General features: G+C 47.6%; 1 protein-coding gene across 6 annotated transcripts in view; it reads left to right on the top strand.

The window, feature by feature from the left end:
- Positions 1 to 21,348, top strand: part of LOC135899458 (muscle calcium channel subunit alpha-1-like) — a 934,514-nt gene that overhangs the window by 612,385 nt on the left and 300,781 nt on the right. For 4 of the 6 annotated variants that reach the window (XM_065428715.2, XM_065428718.2, XM_065428716.2 and 1 more), the window contains exon 1: positions 12,889 to 13,065. The exons of 1 other annotated variant lie outside the window; for it this stretch is intronic. In XM_065428715.2, coding sequence (XP_065284787.1) covers positions 13,020 to 13,065 — 46 coding nt within the window. In that variant the 5' untranslated portion in view covers positions 12,889 to 13,019. Of the gene's footprint in view, positions 1 to 12,888; positions 13,066 to 21,348 lie in introns of those variants that run through there. One more of the 6 variants, XM_065428719.2, reaches the window with a different exon arrangement.

Genomic DNA, 21,348 nt, shown 5'->3' with positions numbered 1-21,348 from the left:
GTCGCCTCTTTCATCCTGAGGCGTTTTGTGCTTCGGCATGGTCCTCCTCGCGAACTCCTCAGTGACCGTGGCCGCGTATTTCTCTCCGATGCAATTCAATCACTTCTCCACCAGTGCAAAATTGTACATCGGACGTGTACTGCCTACCACCCTCAGACGAACGGTCTCACTGACCGGTTTAATCGGACTCTGGGCGACATGCTTGCGACACATGTTGCATCTGATCAATCAAACTGGGACCTGGTTCTCCCATTTGCGACATACGCGTATAACACCGCTACGCAAGTCACAACCGGGTTTTCCCCCTTCTTCCTTTTGTACGGTCGCCAGCCGACGCACACTATCGACACGTTGCTGCCATACGCACCAGATACCTCAGAGTGCACGCCCGTGTCAGCAGCGGCCCGTTACGCTGAAGATTGCCGACAACTAGCCAAGCGCTTTACTACAGCCGACCAACAACGCCAGAAAAACGCCCGCGATGATGATCACTCTCCGGCCGCAACATTCGCTCCTGGAGCACTCGTGTGGCTGCTTGTACCACCCTGCGCCCCTGGCTTGTCGTCCAAACTGCTCCCAAATTATCATGGTCCCTACCGCATCGTCGAGCGTACTTCACCCGTAAACTATGTCATTGAGCCTCTTACGCTGCAAGGCGACCGTCGTCGACGTGGACGTGATGTTGTTCACGTAAACCGCCTCAAGCCGTACTTCGACCCTCTTGTACCCACCTGTTAGATCGCCAGGATGGCTCCACCTTTCTCGACGGGGGCAATTGTAATGAAGAAAGGAGGAGAATGGCATACCGATCATCATCAAGAACAGAGGGCACGAGACCGGCGTTCGAAGACCACCATCTTGCTCTCCGCGCTCACTGTTCCGAGCTACCGCCCGTTTGTTGGACTCGCTCAATAAACATCTTTACATTATTATTATTATTATTATTATTATTATTATTATTATTATTATTATTATTATTATTATTATTATTACATCGTAGGTTAATTACAGCGTATAAAGTACACAGACGAGGTTCCCAAACTACAAGCCTGCAAAGGACCCTCGATGAAGATTGCATATAAATAATACTAGATTAGCAGCAGTGAGAACAATAGAACAGATACATCGATTAAGAAATAATAAGCACAGCGGAATAGAAAACATAAAAACGCGTGAAAGCAAAAAACGAAGAAATTTAGAAATAATTACTGTATATCAAAACGCAAGTGTAGTACAACTAAACAAGCATGAAGTTGAAAAATTTAACAAATTATTTTTTAATTATTTCCTGAATGAAATGACAGAAACTTAGGATTTTAGAGACATGGGTAAATGATTCCACAATGTGATCGCACAGACCGATGACGATGATTTACAGCAATTACTAGAAACCGTAGCTAGCAAAAAAATATCGTTAGCAGCTAACCTGGCACAATAATTTGTTTAAATAAATAAATAAATAAATAAATAAATAAATAAATAAATAAATAAATAAATAAATAAATAAATATGTAAATAAATAAATAAATTAATTAATTGATCATAGATTATTTATAAATCGCATGTAATGGATATAAGCTATCTGCACCGATAGTGTGCATTAATTAATGGCAGGTCGAGTGATAAACACATCAAACTAGTAAGCCATGCAAAATGTAACAAATTATTATGGTAAATATCTACAAATATTGCGTCAAAGATGTGGACAGTTATGGAAGACTGTGGCAAATCACTTTTGCGGAAGGAAGCTTGCAAGAGAGAGGAGGTTCTATGAAAATGAAAACATTACATCGGCATGCAATACTTTTGCATTTCTGCGTTAATGACGGTATGTTGTAACCACGGTTGCTTGGGCCTATAGTCTCCGTTACTGAGCGGAATCAAACTGACATCGTCACAAGGGTTTTTCATGGACAGCAACCCGACACTTTAGCAGGCTCCATCAGAAATTCACTGGCTGTGTGCCGTCTTTCGATGAACCTCTCACCAACTTGGGTCTCTGAGTGTGCGCTACTGGTTGCGCAGCGAGCGAGGGAACAATTCTCAGATTTCGCAGGCACCGGTGCGCCACGCTTGTCGTCGTGAAGGCCATGCGTAAACTTCTCGACAGCGCCACTAGACGGCGCAGCGTGTCCAGAAAGAAGCGCGAGAGAGGAGCCCGATTGCTGCGTGACGCGTTTCTCAGCGTGCTTAGGCACCGGCGCACCATGCATTTCGCAGGTGTCGCGCAGGCTTCGCTGTGGCTGCGCTAAATGGCGCCGACTGTTCTTAGGAAAGCGCAAAAGAGGTGACCCGCTGCGCTACACGCCTCATACGTAGCTCGTTTTAAGGTGATTTAAGGAGCCGGTGTCGCATAAAATCAGGCGTAGGCGTCGGCGTCCGGCGTGAGACGTCGTTTCGGGAACGATTTTGAACCACCTACACTCAGGCCCTCGATATGACGCAAAGAATTCACAGAACTAATTAAATTTCTCATGCTAAAATATGTGAAAAAAATCAACCACAGGGCCTAAAGATAAGGTAATTCTCGGATTGTAATTTGACTATGCGAGAAAACACAATTATCTTACGCGAAAACTCAATGAAGCCCCTTCACACACGCAGTCCAGCCGCGGCGTCCGCCATTCACACGCACCGGCGCGATGGGTGTCTTGAGGACGACGGAGCGATGCGCCCGGCTCCTTGAAATACCTGCAGCTGGCGCTCGCCTCCGCCGCATTGCGGCCCACGCAAGGGGCCGCGTTTCTACCACAAAGCCAGCCTTCGTGCATAGCGTTCGCGGCCAGCGTTTCCTGGCAAACATTACAGTAACATGCTCTCCAGTTGCTGGGAAGCGTGTGAAGCAGGCAGGGATCTTTGAGTGCCGTGGCGTTGCACTCTTAAACGCGAAGCTTAAGCGTCCTCCAAATTTTTTTGGGGTGGCACTGCGTTGTGTCGCAAAATATATTAAATGATAAACGCATCACCGTCTACTGTCACCGTTAGACGTGTTCGGTCGAATTTTATTGCGACAATGGACACTGGAGGCGGATTTCTGCCGTCGCCGTGAGGTTCCGTATCAGTGAAAGCGTGTGAGGATGAGCCGGCGAACGCGCTTCAACTCTCGTGCGGCAGCGAGGAACGAGGCCCCGATGCCTAACCTCTCCTGTGGCGCGCGAGGCAGGTGGTGAGGCAGGCCGCTCCGCGCAGAGTGGACACAACCGCGGCGTCCACTACGGCGTTGGCCACGTGAATCGTGGACGCCGTAGTAGACGCCTTTGACGGACGTCGTATAGGGACGAGTTGCCGGCGCTTGTGTGTCATGAAAGGGGTCTGCGACGTGGTTATTTCAACTTGACTGCGACGTGGCTAAACATCGTCGAATTAAGGTACAGTTAACTAAAACAGCGTTAATTAAGGCACCTAAACCCACGACCTTTGGTGAGAGAAAACAAGTAATAGGTATTAACAAAGCATTCGAATGAGAATGTCAAGTAATTTAATGAATGTCTCTTGAGCTCTCAGGCTTTCGCCTTAATCCTCTTTAGCGTAGGCTAACGTGACTGTCAACTTTTTTGTGAGTGAACATGTCACTAGGCCTGATTTTTTTGCCCTTTTGTATCTGGTATATAGGTGCATCAATGATATACAATACAATAGACCAACTCTGGCTCAATTTAATTGCATTTCATCATCCTCGCCGGCTTATAATAATCTGTCCCTTTGCGCATTACAAACGCATTTTGAGCTATTTGAGCGAATAATCTGGCACTAGTATATTCTTCAGCAGATTTGAAAAGCCGCTTTTACCCACATTTCCACTTAAATTTCTTGAGGGTGCAGTGTAGCACGAAAAGAAAATGTAGACATAATTTAACAGTTAAGTACTGATTGTGACAACACAGATTTACGCTCGCTACGCCTCTGCAGCACGAATGAATTGGAAAATTCTCTTTGAACTTTCCGACTGTGCATAATTTGCGCTACGTCAGCGTGATTTCAGCTTCTTGGCATCAGTGCCTTGCATTAGAGATGAGAAACTTGCCGGCACAATTCACTCGGGTCGTTTTGTCGCCTACCTCAGCGCACTGTTCTTCCGTGCAAGCAGTCAAGGTTCTTTAGAATTCTGATGGTAGGATTGAATCGTGCGCCTTTTGCGGGCCAGGCTGGATGTAGCGTTCTTTTGTCAAGCGTGGAGAGTCTGTCGTTGCGTTTGAAAAATGCAATCTGTCTCTTTCCCCACGAGTCCTTTCTGTGTAGCACAGATGAAAACGTAAACTCGGACCTCTCTGGGCGCAACATCGGTGAAAAAAAAGTGGTACACGATTTTATATTGCTGTTGCGTTCGTGGCCGTCCCCGCACAATATACCGGTCTATTTTTGTTGCAGCCGATTTCTTGCAGCTGCTTGCGGCGCGTCGTCCCAAGACGGCACGCTATCAATAAGATGGCGATGCTGGCGGGAGGTAAAATATATTGCTGTCTGGAACAGCTGCGGCTTCGGAAGTAGGAGGACCGGCCCTTTTTCACAGGACCACTCAAGCTAGCACAAACTTAAAAAAAATAATAAGAAAAATGACTTCTGGGCTGTAACGTTTGGCAACTGCACAGTGGATGCGCAGCGTCGAATTAATTTTTTACCGTGTGGGGTCCTTTAAGTGCACCCAAAGCGAGGTACGTGAGCGTTTTCGTATTAAGCCACGATCGGAATGACGTAGCCACGGCGAGGAATTGAACCCGCGACGTCGGCCTCAGGAGCGTAACGCTACAACAAATGAGCCGCCGCGGAGGTCAGGAAAAAAAAAAAAACACTCAAGAGAATTCAGTGGGCGTGCAATAACCACCAAGTGAGTTAGTTAAATTGAGTGTTCATCGTTTTACGGCAGACAATGACGTACATATAAGCAAATGAAGCAAAGAAACAATAGTGGGTTAAAAAAGAATAATGAATGCGCTTCTGTCAGACACGAAGTGTAAAAGCAAAAAAAAAAAATGAGCTCGAGCAACTACAACATTAAGCAAAAATTATTTCCAGCGGACTGGCGTAACGAAATCACTTACTGAACCAAGGCATTTTTTCGGGCATAAAGCGCACAAAACAGAAAAAGAGAGGTACTCGAGCTTGAATGTAAATACGCAAACGTATATTTTGTTATACAATGGAGCATGCTCCTCGCATGCAGCTCTTAGCGCTGTGTGTTTGGTAGTGGTGGTCGTGAAGCACTGAAAGGCTTCGGCTCAAGGAGGATACGTTGCGCTGCACCCTTACCGTGTGCTTGCAAGGCAGAGACGCTAGGTGAGCCTTCGTGTGAAAAGTGCCTCTCATCCACCACGATGGCTACAGGTAGCTATGGCAGGGTGCTGCTTGGCACGAGGTCGCCGCCGGTTTGCGCCGCAGCAGCGGTGACCGCATGCCGGAAGAGTCGGAACACACACACAATAAGAGAAACGCACGTGTTCCGTGCAGAGGCTGTTTATATACATAAAAAAAAAACACTAGAATCCTAATTAATTTTTGCCCGACCACCCCGACGTTGTGAAGCCACCACCCTACTACTCTACACCTTATGTGGGTCGTTTTTTTTTTACTCCAAGACAGCCCTTCAGAGTCTGCAGTCAGTCTTACGACGTAAGACCCATGACCAACTGGCGTTTGAGACCAGAGAGGTTCTCCATCAAGCTCTCATAAACGGACATGACATGATATTCCGATGGCTTCCGGTCCACTATGCCATCGTCGGGAATGGCCTTGCTGACGATGCCGCCCGGTCAGCCCATAAAGAAACCCTGACACTTCCTTTACCTTTATCAAGGGCAGATGCTGTGAGGGGTCTTCGTTTACTTGCTCAAACCAAGACTGAAACTTCGTGGAACTCCCCGATTTTCTCGAAGTCCCGTCTCCACCGGTTAGATCCTACATTGAAGCTGCAGATTTCAACGAACTTCTCTCGCCGTGATGCAACTTTACTGTGCCGCCTCTGGTTAGGGGTCGCTTTTACGAAAGCCTACTCATTCCTTATAGGAATGTCGGACACACCGATCTGTTACTCCTGCAACTGTGAAGAGACGATTGAGCACGTGCGGTGTTTTTGTGATCTCTATGACAACGAACGCAACGTTCTTCAGATGATGTTAAACCGATTAGATAACAGAACATTTTCAGAGACTTAGATTCTCGGACCATGGCCTCATGCGTCGCAGGCTTACAAAGCGACGCGGGCACTGCTACGTTTCATGAAAGTTACTGGCCTCAGTGATCGATTACAGGCGAGAAGTTATGGACAACCGCCTGTACTCACACCCATAGTACCTTCTTTCCTCCCTCTCCTTTCTTTCCTTCTCTTAAAGCCCTTTCACTGTCTAGGGTAGCAAACCGGACGTGAGTCGGATTGACCTCCCTACCTTTACTTCCTTCCTTTCCTCCTCCTGGACGTTAGACCCAACGGTGAAAAAATATAATATAATAATACAGACAATTCTCTCATCTTGCGTGGTGCAGCATGCGAAATAGTTTTGCGTGTCAGCGGTTTAAAGGAGGCTGCTGTGACGTAACGCACGTCTTGCAGAAAAGTCTGTAAAACCGTGCGAAAGCTCGGGGCGCTTAGCGTACGAACTACAAATAAATATTGGCGGGATATCGGAAGATCTCCTTCGGAGAAGAGGCGATTTTTACTGGCACGAAGTATCTGAAGCGCTTTGGATTTTTGAAACCGAGTTCTCTGCGGTGCTCATGCTTAAAGCTGTCCAGCTGTATCAGTAAGTTACCCTTCCGCAAGACCGCGAACGCCCCACTTACCACAAGAACAGACTTGGTAAGCTATAAAGGACGCAAATGTACGACGACGACGACGATGATGATGATGATGATGATGATGATGATGATGATGATGATGATAATGATAATGATATATTGACATCCACTTGGTAACGGGGCGGTGACAAATAGTCACCTAGCCTACTTGTTTTAATCGGGTATCCTATAAAAGTTTTTTATCCTCGCACTTTGTGTACATCTTCTCAATCTTTTTTTTGATGACAACTTCTCTATCTACCTTCTACTGATGCCTATGCCTGGAACAGACCCGGTCGTCTAAGTCTCTTCCCTGCTTTTTTTTCACCAATGCTCTAAACGTCTCGTGCTTATCTCGACTGCTGACCGGTTGATATTTCAGTTCACTTTAAATCCAAGTGCTTCTGGAAACTGTACGTTACCTACTGGTCTCACTGCGTGAATTCCTTTGTATTCCATTAGCATGTGCTGACTGATCTCCGGATTTTTGCTGCAGAATACACATTCGTCATTTAGTTGCGAATATTTGCTCCGGTATGTTTTTGTCCTTAGGCAATCAACTGGAGCATCAAATAGCGAGGCACTTTCCTTCGAGTTATCGTACAGATTTCCTCTTTTAATTTCTTTCTTCTCATTCTTGTAAATTTCCATGGTCTGTTTTGTTTATAATCCTTCCATCCAATTCGTTGTTTTTGTTTCTCTCACTTTCTTTCTGATTCCTCCTCGTTGTCTATCTACGCTTTCGATTACCCTCCGCTTGGTTGCCAACTTCCTTGACCTCTTCCTCCATTCTGCCTCCACGCTTTTTAGGGACAGATACGTGTACACTATAGCCACCCATTTCTTTCGATCCATGTTCCTGAGTATTTCATCAAAACTGATGCTGCTCTTCGCTTTTTCGACTTCAAACGAGGCCCAGGCGACGTCCCCTTGCAGTGCCTCACTTGTGGTTGTGACGTGGCCTCCCAAAGGCAGCCGGCCTACTTATCTTTACCGGAAGAGTATAAGCTTGGGCTGGTTGGTAAATGAATTTACCATACGAAAGAAGTTGCCGATTAGCTCGAGGTTACGTCATGAATTTGGCTAGATATTTATCCGTGAAGACGGGCTACTTCATAGAGTTTCTCACAATATTACCCAGAGGAAAAACTTGCCGCTGCGACGCTGTCGTATGCAGGCGAATGCCGGCACGGGGGGGCTTCGGATGGACATCGTTCTCGGAAGGGCAGGAGACCTTGAAGGCTCGCCTGCCTAGCACCGTTCCGTCTATGCTTGGTTTTCGAGTGAACCAGCGCGGAAAGAGCTTTGTTTATCTTTATTGTTGCACAGAAAAGCGTGCTTTATTCAATCACGGGGACTTGTGCTTGATTGCAGAATTATATGAAACGTAGAATGTCTCGGTGGGTCACTAAATTTGGAAAACAGGCGGCAAGGTTCGCGACAACTTTGAATGCCTGATTATTATTTTTTCTTCTTTTTATGCAGCCCTACGTTCACTACTCGGTCGTCTTGCGCAAATGGGGCACGCAGAACTACCAGGAGACGAAGACACCGCGCTACCAGCCGGTGGTTTATTCCACGCACTGCGATACCGGTGTACCTTGCGCAATGCAATACCAACTAGTCTTTCAGTGTGCTCGTTTCGAAGTTCGCAATAGTCGAAGAGAAATTTTCAGGAATTTAACTTAGCTAACTGTGAGGGATGGGGAGAGGATAATGCCATACGCCTGTCACAACACCTACAGACTTGCCGTGCGTCTTGACATGCGCGGCAAGTGGTCTCTCTTTTACTTTCTGTGCTACTTTTCACACCTTTATTCCAAAACAAATTCAGTTGTTTTACGCGCGAAACCCATGATCTTACTATGAGGTGCGCCATAGTGGGGGACTCGGGATTAATTTTGACAATTTGTAGTTAAAGTTCACATAAATTTAGGTTTAAAAGGGCTTTTACATTTTGTTTGGGGGGGAGGGAGTGCGCTAGTAAACCTTAAATGACATAAACATCGTAATAAGGGGGTATTGCGCTAAAAACACACCGACAACAGAAGTAGTAGTAGACAGGACCCGCGCAGACTAAAAACTGAAATTTATTGGGTGAAAGATGACATACTATATACAATGAACAAAAAGATGTCATCACGCTCAGAGGCCATCCAAGAAACGCTACCATCACAATTTAGCATCCAGGAATGGCACCTCAGAATTAGTAAGTACAGCGGGAAGATCGCTAACACATACACGTGTTTTGTTTTGGATAATATACGCCTCGAACAGCTCCCGTGTACGATGGTCCCTATGACGGTATAGAATCGTAGATTTTTTATCTTTTTTTTAGAAGCGGAAGGCACGCGTTCTTTGTTTCTTTCTCGCAAATGCTGCAATGTTTGGCTACGTGGGAATGCTCATCAGATAACCGATTCTTAAAATGTTCCTTTAAACGGACATGAATACAGCGTCCCGTCTGACCGACATGAACACAGCCGCAGGAGAATCGGAATTCAAAAACCGCAGCGCATGCCGAGGGAGCAGTGACCTCTGCTTTACATGGCAGACAAATTGGCTCTGGCTAGGCGTCTCTTCAATCTTTCTCAGGACCTGACTCTTAAAAAAAATGCATCCTTTTTTTCGTATCTTGCCCCACAATGATAATCGTCATCTGTCTTGTCCGCATTTCCTTTCTTTAACGCTGCGAGCTGGGTACTTCCAAATCAAGAACGGCATGTGTGTCATCAGCATTACAGAGCATTCTCGACAGGAAAGTAGGGAGCGCCGAGTTTTCAAGGAAGGAAATACAAGCAAGACAAATGACGAATATTGTTGCTTGGCAAATATACACCACAAATGGTGTACGTTCTTCTAGGGCTGTGTACACGAACGGGCTATATTTACAGGAGCAGAAAACAGCACGTTCACCCCAAATTTTAAAAAGATTTTGCACCCTTTGTTGCTTGTTTTGTCCAACAACCACAGTCGTCATCTGTTTGCTAGCGTTTTATTTCTCGAAAACTAAGCGCTCGCTACACTCTTAAGCAAGATTACACCCTTTTGCCACACCACGATAATCGTCATCCGTCTTGTCCGCATTTCATTCTTTAACGCGGTGAGCCCGCTACTTTCCAGTAACGAACGGCATGCGCGTTATCAGCATGACATAGCATTCCTGACAGGAAAGTAACGAGCGCAGCGTCTTCAAGAAAGGAAACGCAAGCAAGCCAGATGACGATTATTGTTGTGGGACAAATATACACCCCAAAGGGTGCAACCGTTTTAAGAGTGTAAGTGTGCACTCTAAACAGGTTGTACCCTTTGGAGTGTATGTCTGCCACACAACAACAATCGTCATCTGCTTTGATGCGTTTCCTTTCTTGAAAACGCCGCGCGCCCTACTTTCCTGTCGGGAATGCTATGTCATGCTGATAACGCGCATGCCGTTCGTTACTGGAAAGTACCGGCTTCGCAGCATTAAAGAAAGGAAAGGCATCAAGGCAGGTGACGATTATTGTTCTGTGGCAGATATACACACCAAAGGGTGCAAACTTCTTTAGAGTGTGTACTTTCTGTCGAGAATGCTCTGTCACGCTGATAACGCGGAAGCCGTTCGTGACTTGGAAGTACCGGGCTCGCAGCGTTAAAAAAGGAAATCCTGACAAGACGGATGACGATTATCGTTGCGGGACAAGATTAGCCCCAAAGGGTGTATATTTTTTGAAGAGTGGGTAACGTTGCCCAACGTTATTCTTCACTTCTTCTGCACGTTCAACTTCACAGTTGAACTGCATAATGAGAACGAGCTAAAATTTTTGGATATTCGCCTGTGCTTTGAAGTGGCCTACGCCTGCTAGTTTTATCATGTCATATCCATGAAAGCCCCCCAAGTTTTTCTTCGGGAAGCCCAAAATTGAAAAAAAAACGGCGATGTTCCGTCCAGCATTGGTGCTGCCCTACAGAAATCTTGGGTCCACGCTGTGGCGGAGAGTACTGCACATCGAGTGATCGGACTGAATAAAGCTTATTATCCGAGCCCTGTGTTTGCATCAGATTGCTAAAAATTAATTAAGAAGGTTAAGTGTGGCGTTTCTGCTTCTACCCAAGGCAGCAACCAGGAGCTTAGGAGGTATGCTGTGCTTAGAAACATCTGCTGCCGGGCTAGTTCGTACATGGCTTTTAGAAATGGTTTTAGGCGCAAAAGATAAGACACGGACAGCAAAACAAAACACATGGAAAGGCGCCTGTCTGTGTCTTTTATTCTGCTGTCCGTGTCTAACTTTTTGCGCCTAAAACCAAATTTCTAAAAGGCATGCTGTGATCCGTTACCTACATAAGTTGTCACACGATTTAAATAACGTGTCGCAACGGTATCGGGTGAACGTGGTGTTTCCTGCTCCCTTTAAACATAGCCCGTGGGTGTGCACAGGTCCTGAGAAAGATTGAAAGGACGCCTAGGCATAGCCCTTTTGTCTGCCATGTAAATTACAGGTCACTGTTTGTTCCCTGCATGCGCGTGCGCTGTGGTTTGTGAATTTCCATTCTACAGCGACTGCGCTTATGTCGGTCAGACGGGACGATGTGTTAATATCGGTTTAAAGGAATTTGTGCAGATCGCGTAGGAAAGGCTCAAGCGCTGTTTCCCGCAACGTATACCTGAAATGCAAGCACGAAAGCTGGGCTATTTGATTGTAACTACGCGATACATGTCTAAAGGTTTCTGGGAGAAATTAACGTTGCTGGCGCACACACACAAGAAAAGAAAGCGCTCAAAAGTTTTCTGCAGCTATCGCAATATTGGGCGCTTTTTTCGTCGTCTCTATCGTAGTCACAATCTTAAATCCACTGCAGCACAAATGCCGTTCCCCGACATGACGTGTTCAACTTGTCATTTGAGAGCCAGCTTCCACCTAAATCTTATTTGCGCATGGTCGCTCGCTCAGTATTTTCTCTGCTGTTGTATTTTCTTGCTCAGGCAGGTAATGTTTCTTGTGCTCGACGGTGCTCTCAAGTGCTACCTCAGAAGAAGGTCGCCGGTTCGTTTCCTGGCTTCAGTGGCCTCTGGTGGCAGAATACCAGTACGCTGGTACATACCAAACTTCCAGTGCGCCTTAAAAATCCCGACGAAAATCTCCCCGCGCTTTCCGCTACAACAACTCCAAATCCCGGGCGTTTCTTTAGAACTTGAAGTCCGAATGACAAGTTCATCAACTGATTAATCAACCAAACAAATTTATCAATGTTTATTTTGTAGAGCGGCCAGTTTGGCTAGTTCATGGATGTTCATTTTGTAAGAAGGGGGTATTGAGCTAAAAACACACGAACAACAGAAGTGGGCAGGACGCGAGCAGACTCACAACTGAATGTTAGTGGGTGAAAGCTGACATATATACAACGAACAAACAGATATCATGCTCAGAGGACATCCAAAAACGCTGCTGTCACAATTTGACATCCTGCTATTGCACCTCACAATCGGCAAGTACAGCTGAAGGATCACTGACACATACACTTTTGTTCTCTTTCTCATAATATACGCATCGAAGAAATCCAGTATGCAACGGTCCCTATGACGATGTAGAATCGTAGACTTTTTTTTTAAGAAGCGGAAGGCGCATTTACTTTGTCTCTCTCACAAACGCTGCAATGTTTGGCTACGTGGGAATACTCGTCAGATGACCCATTCTTAAGCTCTGAGCAAATCCCATGCGTTACGAGTAAAAAATATTATGGGGTTTGACGTGCCAAAACCACTTTCTGATTATGAAGCACGCCGTAGGGGAGGACTCCGGAAATTTCGACCACCTGGAGTTCTTTAACGTGCCCCTAAACTTACGGACACAGGTGCTTTCGCATTTCACCCCCATCGAAATGCGGCCGCCGTGGCCGGATTCGATCCCGCGACCTCGTGCTCAGCAGCCTAACACCATAGCCACTGAGCAACCACGGCTGGTTACGTTGCGAGTAGGCTGCTCTTCTGTAAGCTTACGAAATTGAGCGCGCATACAATCGCTTGCCCGGTGGAACGCCGCCCTTATCCATTGACCATAGGATATACTTGGCCTTGTCTGAAAGACAGAAAGCGGTGAAGGCAGCGCGCCCCGCCGCAAGTTATGCTCGATTTCGCGATTGTCGCACGTGCAGCAAGCGATGTCTCGGCCGAAGTTTCCTCTCGGTTGGCCACGCTGTGCGACAGCAGCGTCAGTCAGGCCCGAGACAAGTGCGCCGCCGCGTCGCTCCTTGCTGCGATCCGGCCGCGCCCGATGCACGCGAGAAGATGGAACGTCCGACGCCACTCGTACCGTCCCGGTGAGTGCCCCAGCAGGGCTGGGAGGCGGTGGGCGTGTTTCGTAGTCGCTCGCACGCTCCTTGCAGTATAGATCTTCCCGTACACTTGGTTAGCAAGGGTTAGACGGCGAGACATGCGCTGATAAACGGTTGTGTTTCGGCTAGTGTAGGCTGCATAGTGGTGACGGGCACACAAAGACAAGCGCGAAGACATTGCGCATAATCTTGTGCGTCTTCATGTTCAACTTGACTTGCTTTTCGCGTTAAGTACGCAGCGCAGCATGGCTTCCATATGCCGATGCTTTGCAACGCTAAGGCGTTGCGGAAGGGAAGCTAAACCGGGGCTGTGTGTGTGCGTGTTTTGCCAACGTCGTTGCGGTCCACAAACTCTCAACTACGAAGCGACGCTGATAGCGCCTGATTGAATGGCGCCGTTATGATCAGGATGCCGGCGACGCCACTCGCGCGTGAGGAGTGTTTCCGTTCTCTGGCTGCTGATACAGCTCACGATCGCGGTGCGCACATTCAGGAAAGCTGGCATGCCCGTCGAGATGCTGCGCGCAGTTCCATCGTGGATACCGCGTCCTGCCGCTCGGCAAGACAAGGTTGCAGGTTCGATTCATTGCCACACAGCCCGCACCACGGTGGGGGCGAAAAGCGGTAACGTCGCTGTGCGTAAGTTGCGGTGCGCGCATGAGACTACGTTTAGTGAAAATTTATATGCAGCCCAACTTGCACTGGCGCACGTTTCGGGAGCCTGCCAATGAATCAAGATATCTAGGTTGATGCTTGTGACGCTGGTATATAGGGTAGTGGTATACGGCAGTTTTTTCCGCGTTGTTAGCCTATACCTACATTATTGTTATTTTTAATGGAGCTATGTTGCCGAGCAACTACGCCCTCAGTCTTCTTATTTGGTTTAGATTTCATGTCATATATGTCGGACTGCTGTTCTTTTTGTCCAATGTGGGTCATCTTATCTCTGGTCTTCTCAAGTGCGTCAATGACCAAACCACGGCCTCGTCTATGCTGTTTTCTGCATGGAACTGATCGACCTGGGCAAGCTGATAATTCACCGATTGAGTCCAGCGGCTGAAGCTTTAGATTTCACCCCGCTGGCGCATTTTCAACTGTGTATTTCGATGCGGGATGCGCCATCAGATGTTTAGCTCGCAACCTCCACGATCCTCGCGAAGACGCTGCGCATCGATATGAACTACGAAGAGCGAGAGATGCCGCGACGGCTGCTCTCTCGGCTGCCGAGGCGAGCTGTGTAAGTAGGAGCGGGCGGACGGGATCGGCGAATCGACGCGCCCAGTCCGAGGCGACAGACCGTGGCGCTACGCCTGAGCGATTCGCTCGAGAAGAGTCGTGCGAGCACTGCTGTTGCGGACACGTTTTTCGCCTCTATGCTCGTTCACACCTCGCATGCTACCATGCTTAGGCGAGTCCTTGTTCTGATGGGTATTTCTTTCTTTCTTGTCGCCTGTGCTTTGTGCAAAGCGAATGGCTTTCTTTGGCTCTCTCGCGCGTTTTCGTAGCGGTCGAGCTTTCACCGCCCATACAAAGGCGACGATGCGAAAGACAGGTGCTTTCGCGCGACCGACGTGCCAGGCGCTGTCGTTGTGGAGTGCCCGCTATTGCAGCTCGCTGAGGCCAGCGTGCTGTCGCGCCTGAGCTTCTCTGATGCGTCTGAAGGTGCTGCGGCGGAGCGCTCGGGGAAGGACAGCCCTCCTCTTCTCCATCTGCCCTCTCGGGTTTCCGGGAGAGGGTCCCGAGAGCGGAAGGGGAGGGTGACAGTCGTCTTCCGCGCTGGCGCTCGCACCATTGGAGACAACACACCTATGGCGAAGCGGCCTATATGTCTGGCCACCTTTACAACCGCCGCATATATGATTACTCTGTTTTTTACGGAATTACAAAAGAAAATAAACATAAAACGCTACCTAAATGTTCTCACTGCAAGAACCGTACGCCTCCGAGCGCATCATTGCGTTAATAAGACGAATTGCTTTCTGGACGCGTTCAGCTGTTCGCTTACACGGGAAATACGTCATCAATGGTGTCTGCAAAATTTTTTTTTTCACTTTCGACAAAAAGCTTTACTCTAAAGATTCACGCAATTGAACAGCATCGTAAGTTAATAGCTCGAAATACCGAGATGAACACTGTGTGCAAAGCAAGAAGCGATCGCTCTGGATTTGACAACACTTCGAAATGAGAAGTCGCCTGTTTCGACTAATCTCGGGGATGTTCGGTTTGAGGCCCAACAAGATGCCTGTACGCTTCGTTACAGCCGGGCAACAAGCGACCCTTTGGGCGATCAAACTCGCAGCGCACGCAGGACGAATACTCAATTAATGGAAACAATCGGTGCTGCCGACTAGTATCGTAACACTAACGCATGAAGACAGAAACTTTAAACAAAGGTAGAAAGAAAATAAGACAGAACATGTATGTACATCGCCATACTAAAACAAGAGGCTCTTGCTTGAGAGGAATGCTGATACATTTTTATGTTCTTCTATTATTTTTACTAAGAACTTGGCTCATTTGAATGCAGAGACGGCACCTACAGACGGCTTCGTTATGCGTTAACTTTTCCATTTGGCGCCGTGCTCTCGCTGCATCAAATAGACTCGAAGGAGTCACATGGTAATCAATGTCGTTCATCAAGCGCGGTGCACTTATCGACTGACACACGCTATCGTATGCGAACAGGGCTCGTCTTTTAGGCTAAGCAAGTCAAAAAGAAAAATAAGCAAAGCTTTTACTTCCTTCCACTATTATAGCATATAGAAAGTTCTTTAAAGCATTTGCCGTCATTTTTTTCTAAACTTGTTGTGAAATCATGTCAAGTGCTAGACGTTGCGGTATTTGATGCGTCACGAGTTCTATATGCTGCATCAAGCGTACCAGGCTGCCATTCAAGTTGAGCGAGCTAGCGCATTGTACCTTTGGTTTTTAACTGGCTTTAGTTTTTCTTGTCTGTAATAGATGGAGAAATAGCTCTAACAGAGTCATGAAAACCTGCATTGTTACAGAGGAAAATACTTGGCCGTTAGAGGTTAGTAACGCTTGAACGCGCCCGTCGTGGTGGAATATTGGCTGTGACGTTGCTTTAGGTTAAGGGCATAGAAAGACAACTGGAAACGGTCAATTGGGATTTGATTTATCGTACATGCGTAATGGATAAATGCAACAAAAGAAGGTCGCCGCACTGATGTGCGTGGTTGATGTAGTGCTACTAGTGGACAATGCAAGATATTTACGGACTCTGGCCGATATGTGTGGCAACGGCACGACAAATCTAAGCGTTATATTTAGCATGGAAAAATAAGGAATTATGATATTTAGTGAAGAGACGAGTAACTACGTGATGTCAATTCAACAGCAAGTCATACCCATAGTGAAGCAATATAAATACTGTCGACGTATACATGAAAGAACGAAAGACTTACTCAAGCACCCACTCAGACAATCACAAAATAAAAGAGAAGCGAAATACAGCAACAATGAAACATAGGGCACTTTGGGGCCAAAATAACTACGAAGTTGTGCGTGCGATCTGGAAAGGAGTCATGGTGCTAACGCTAACGTTGGGCAGTGCCATTCTGTGCGTAAAATCGGATATATTACCGGGGTTGGAAGTTAACCAAAGATCGGTGGGCCGACTGGCTTTGGGAGCCCCCGGCACAACCACAAGTGAGGCAGTGCAAGGGGACGTGGGTTGGGCCTCGTTTGAAGTCGGAGAAACGAGGAGCAAAATTTGTTCTGAAGAAAGGATCGGGCAAATGAATCAAACGGAATGGGCGGCTAAATGCACAAGTATTCGTACCTAAAATGGATGTACACAAAATGGAGGAAGAGCTCGAGAAAGTGGGCAACCAAATACAGTGTAATAGAAAGTGTAGGCGCACAGCCAGGAGGAATGCGAAAGAAATTGAGAAGAGCAGAAGCGCCGAACTGGATGCAAGGAATGGAAATGAAGACCATGGAATGAGAATAAGAAAAAATGAAAAAAAAAGAATGAGAAAAAAGAAATTAGAAAGGAATATATGTAGGGGAGTGCCTTGCTACTTGAGCCTCGAGCTGGTTACCTAAGAGCAAAAACATGCCGCAACAAATATTCGCAACAAAATGAGGCAGGTGTATGCTGTAGAAAAAAACATCCAGAGACCACTGAGCACATGCTTATGAAATACGAAGAGATCACCCAACAAGACCAGTACGCAAACGTACTCCTTGCATATGAACTTGGATTTAAAATGGACGGAAGAGTCAAGCGGTCAGCAGTCGAGATAAGCAAGAGACGTTTAGTGTATTGGTGGTAAAAAAAGCAGGTAAGAGATTGATACGACCGGGTCATGTACCGGCGTAGGCAGTGGTACAAGGTAGATAGAGTGGTTCTAAAGGGGGGGGGGGGGAATACAGGTTAAGAAGGATGTATACAAAAATAGTATGGTGAAAAAGCATGTATAGGGTACTTGATTAAATCAAGCAGGCTAGGTGACCATTTGTCACAGCCGCGTTTCCAAGTGGGTGTCAGTAAACCATAATCACCATCAGAATCATGCGCTACTGATCGCGAGATAGCGGGATCAAATTTCGACTGTGGTGGCCCCATTTCGGTGGCGCCAACAAAACTTAAATTTATGTGGACACTGAAGAATCCCAAGGGGTCAAAGAGAATCTGGAGTCATCCACTACGTCGTTTCATAATCGGATCGTGCTTTTGGTGCGTAAAATTCTAGAATTTCAATTTTTGTTTTGGCCTTTCCTTTTGGACCCCTTTGAACCCTGCCTTCCCAACACAAACTTAGTGCACAGCACAGTAGTGTTTTCCTCTACTAACACTTAACACAACGGCAGGCTGCAACCATTTACGTTCTATATCGGCATTACTGGACGACTCGGAGGCTTCCACCAGGATTTGTGCAAGCGAGAATGCTTTACTCGTCTACCAAATGAAAGACCACTTTAAAACTGGGCTAGGACGAGCGCGCACGTTTCCTGCTCGACCTTGCCAGCGCAACACGCGCGTAGCAGGCAGAACCGTAGAAAAAGAGCAACAGCCTTGATCTCTTTAAGCACGTGCGTGCGATGCGTTCGTTACAAGCCTGGCGGCGCCGAGCAGAACGAGTGGCGGGTCCCCCACGGCGGCGTCGTTTCGTCGCGGTCGTCGGCACGCGTTCGGAGTGAGTGTTCGCTGGGAATGCCTGCAGCCCTCGTGTGGCCCTTCCGAGGCATGTGGTCTCGCTTGATGCTAACACATTTCTGTAGTGAAAAGTATCGCTTCAGCCCTTCAATTAATTTGAATCAATTTGAATACTGTGGCGCGTGAATTGTTGCAGATATGGTGAACGAACCTTGAGACTTTCCTATGGCGCTTGTACGCCAGCGGAAGTTTGTCGGTGTAGTTGATATGTTAATCAGAACACTCGAACATAGTGCGAGACTCCGGAACAAGCTTGACCCCTTCGAGTTGTTCAACCTGCACCCAATGCTCAGTACACTGGCGTTCCTGCATTTTGCTCCCATCGAAGTGCGGTCACCATGGCCGCGATTTGATATCGCGCTTCGCAGCGCACCACCAAGGAAGGAAGGAAAAAGTGGAGTGAGAAGGCAGGGAGGTTAACCAGTTTAGCTTAACCGGTTTGCTACCCTGCACATGGCAGCGGGATGGGGGGATGAAAGATGGGGAGAAGAGATAGAGAGCACATAACGCGGCACACACATCGTAAGTTACAGTCTGTCACTCTTGTGCGGTATGTGACATCACTGTCACAGCCGCTTGTCCGAGCCCGTCTCCTTCATAAACCGAAGTAGTTCCTTCGTCGCCTTCAGCTGCGATGTCTTCTGTCGGCGATATGTGAAAATCGTGTCCAGGGACAAGGGTCTAGTGTCAAGGTACGCTAGAACGGATGCCAGGGACTGTCGCTGAACATTATATTCAGGACAGTCCCACAGAATATGTTCCAGCGTCTCTTCGCAAATACAGGCATTGCAGAGAGCGTTGTCGGCCATTCCAATGCGAAACGAGTAAGATTTCGTGAAGGCCACCCCGAGCAGGGTGGCCTCACTTCGGCGGAGTCCAGTGGGCATACGGAGATGCATCAATGAGGGCAGGTCATGTTGACGATTGCTCCGGTTGGTCTGGCTGCATGGTGTGCACCATAGAGAGAGCGTGATCTCCCGTGCAAGCACTCGAAGTCTGCTGGCTGCGTCGGACCGTGAAAGTGGTATGGCCTCTGTCCGAGCGGCTTTATCGGCGTCTTCATTTCCTATGACGCCGCAGTGACTCGGCAGCCACTGAAACGTCACGTGATGCCCTTTCCCATGTGATGTATGGAGTAGGCATCTAATATCGAGCACGACTGCACGAGGTGTTCGAATGGTCCGCGACGCAGAGCTGATAGCACAGATTATAGGGCTGCCTTTGAGTCACTGAAAATTGACCATTGTCGAGGTGGTTCCCGACTGACGAAACAAAGTGCAGCGCGAAGAGCAGCTAGTTGCGCCAATGTAGATGTCGTTGGGTGTTCAGTCCTAAAGCTGATGGTAATACCTCTTGCTGGGACGACCACAGCACCGGACGAACACTGGATGTTTGTGGAACCATCAGTATAAATATGTGCACTGTCCGCGTCCCTCTCGTGCAGAAGAAGCAGAGAAAGTTGTTTCAGCACAGGTGACGGCAGCTCAGACTTTTTCCTGATTCCTGGTACGCTGAGATGGACTGTGGGGCTGATAAGGCACCAAGGGGGTATCGATGTTTTAGATGCAGCGGTGAAGCCCGAGGGAAGTTTGTCGTTGTACTTGACGATAGATTTAGAGAATGATGCTTGGTGCCTGTCTGAAGGTAGTGTTGCAAGGTGGTGATAGGGCGCACGTGCAAAATGTCTGATATGCGTTCTCAGGGCTTCCTCCGTGATGCGAGTTTGCATTGGATGGTCCCGAGCAATCGCAATAGTTGCCTCAGTTGACGTGCATCGGGGCAAACCAAGACAAACACTGAGTGCTTGAGCTTGTGCTGCCTGCAGAACACGAATATTTGTCTTGCAGGTGTTGTTCAGTACAGGTAGACTATATCTTAAAAAAACCAAGATAGAGAGCTCTGTAGAGTCTTAGCATTGCGTCTACTGACATCCCCCACGTCTTTCCTGTCAAGTATTTAAACAACTGGGAGGTTGCTGTCAGGCGCCGTTTCATGTAGGCCACGTGCGGGCTCCAACAGAGGTCTCGGTCGATAATTGCGCCAAGAAATATGTGGGTTCTGACATAAGAAATGGTCCGCCCATTGATTGAGATGACATAAAGCGTCATTGGTTTGCGAGTAAATGCCACTAGGGCGCATTTTTTCTGGTGATATGCTGAGACCTTGTTCACTCAAGTAGCTCGTTGTCAAAGTAGCCGCTCTTTGAAGCCGTGCACGTATCTGAGGACGTGTGACTGCCGAAGTCCAGACACAGATGTCCTTTGCGTATATTGAAATTTTGGTGGTAGTTGGCAAGTATTCAGCAAGCCCAATAAGAGCGAGGTTGAATACCGTCCTGCTGAGAGCACCGCCTTGAACGCCCCTGCTGGTATAGCGTCGCGTAGTTGGGCCATCGTCAGTTAACACATATCTTGCATATCTTGCAGATCTTGCAGATAGGTAACTTGCAATCCACAAAAATACTCGACCACCTAGGCCAACCGTCACAAGAGCTTCGAGAATGGCCGCATGCAATACGTTATCGTAAGGCCTTTTCACATCTAAGAATAACGCTGCAGATAAACGTTTACGGAACCTTTCGTGCTGGATATATGAAACGAGATCAACTACATTGTCGATGAAAGAGCGGTCACGTCGGAAACCAGCCATGGAATTTGGATAAATCTTGTGGTGTTCAAGGTACCATTCCAGGCGGCCAAGGATCATCCGTTCCTTTATCTTTCCTACACAGATGACCAACGCTATTGGGCGCTAAGAGGTGAGCTCTAGCGGGGATTTGCCCTGCTTCAAGATTGGCACCAGGCGGCTCACTTTCCATTCGTCAGGAACATTTCCCTCCTGCCATGAGGTACTGTAGAGACTCAGCAATGCTATCCGTGCGGATTCTCCGAGATAGCACAAGGCTCGGTATGATATACCATCTGGACCCGGAGATTATGAGCGCCTGCAGAGAGCTAGTGCCTCCTCGAGCTCGTCCATTGTAAAAGGAAGGTCCTTGCGGCAATCACGGGGATGGGGGACTTCATCTCGGGCTGGAGGATCTGGACGTGTCACTTGGTCTGCCATCCGCGCACAAAAGTCTTCTG

The sequence above is a fragment of the Dermacentor albipictus genome, chromosome 6 (assembly GCF_038994185.2).
Source record: "Dermacentor albipictus isolate Rhodes 1998 colony chromosome 6, USDA_Dalb.pri_finalv2, whole genome shotgun sequence".
Lineage (NCBI taxonomy): Eukaryota > Metazoa > Arthropoda > Arachnida > Ixodida > Ixodidae > Dermacentor > Dermacentor albipictus.
This window is presented reverse-complemented; position numbering and strand designations above follow the sequence as displayed.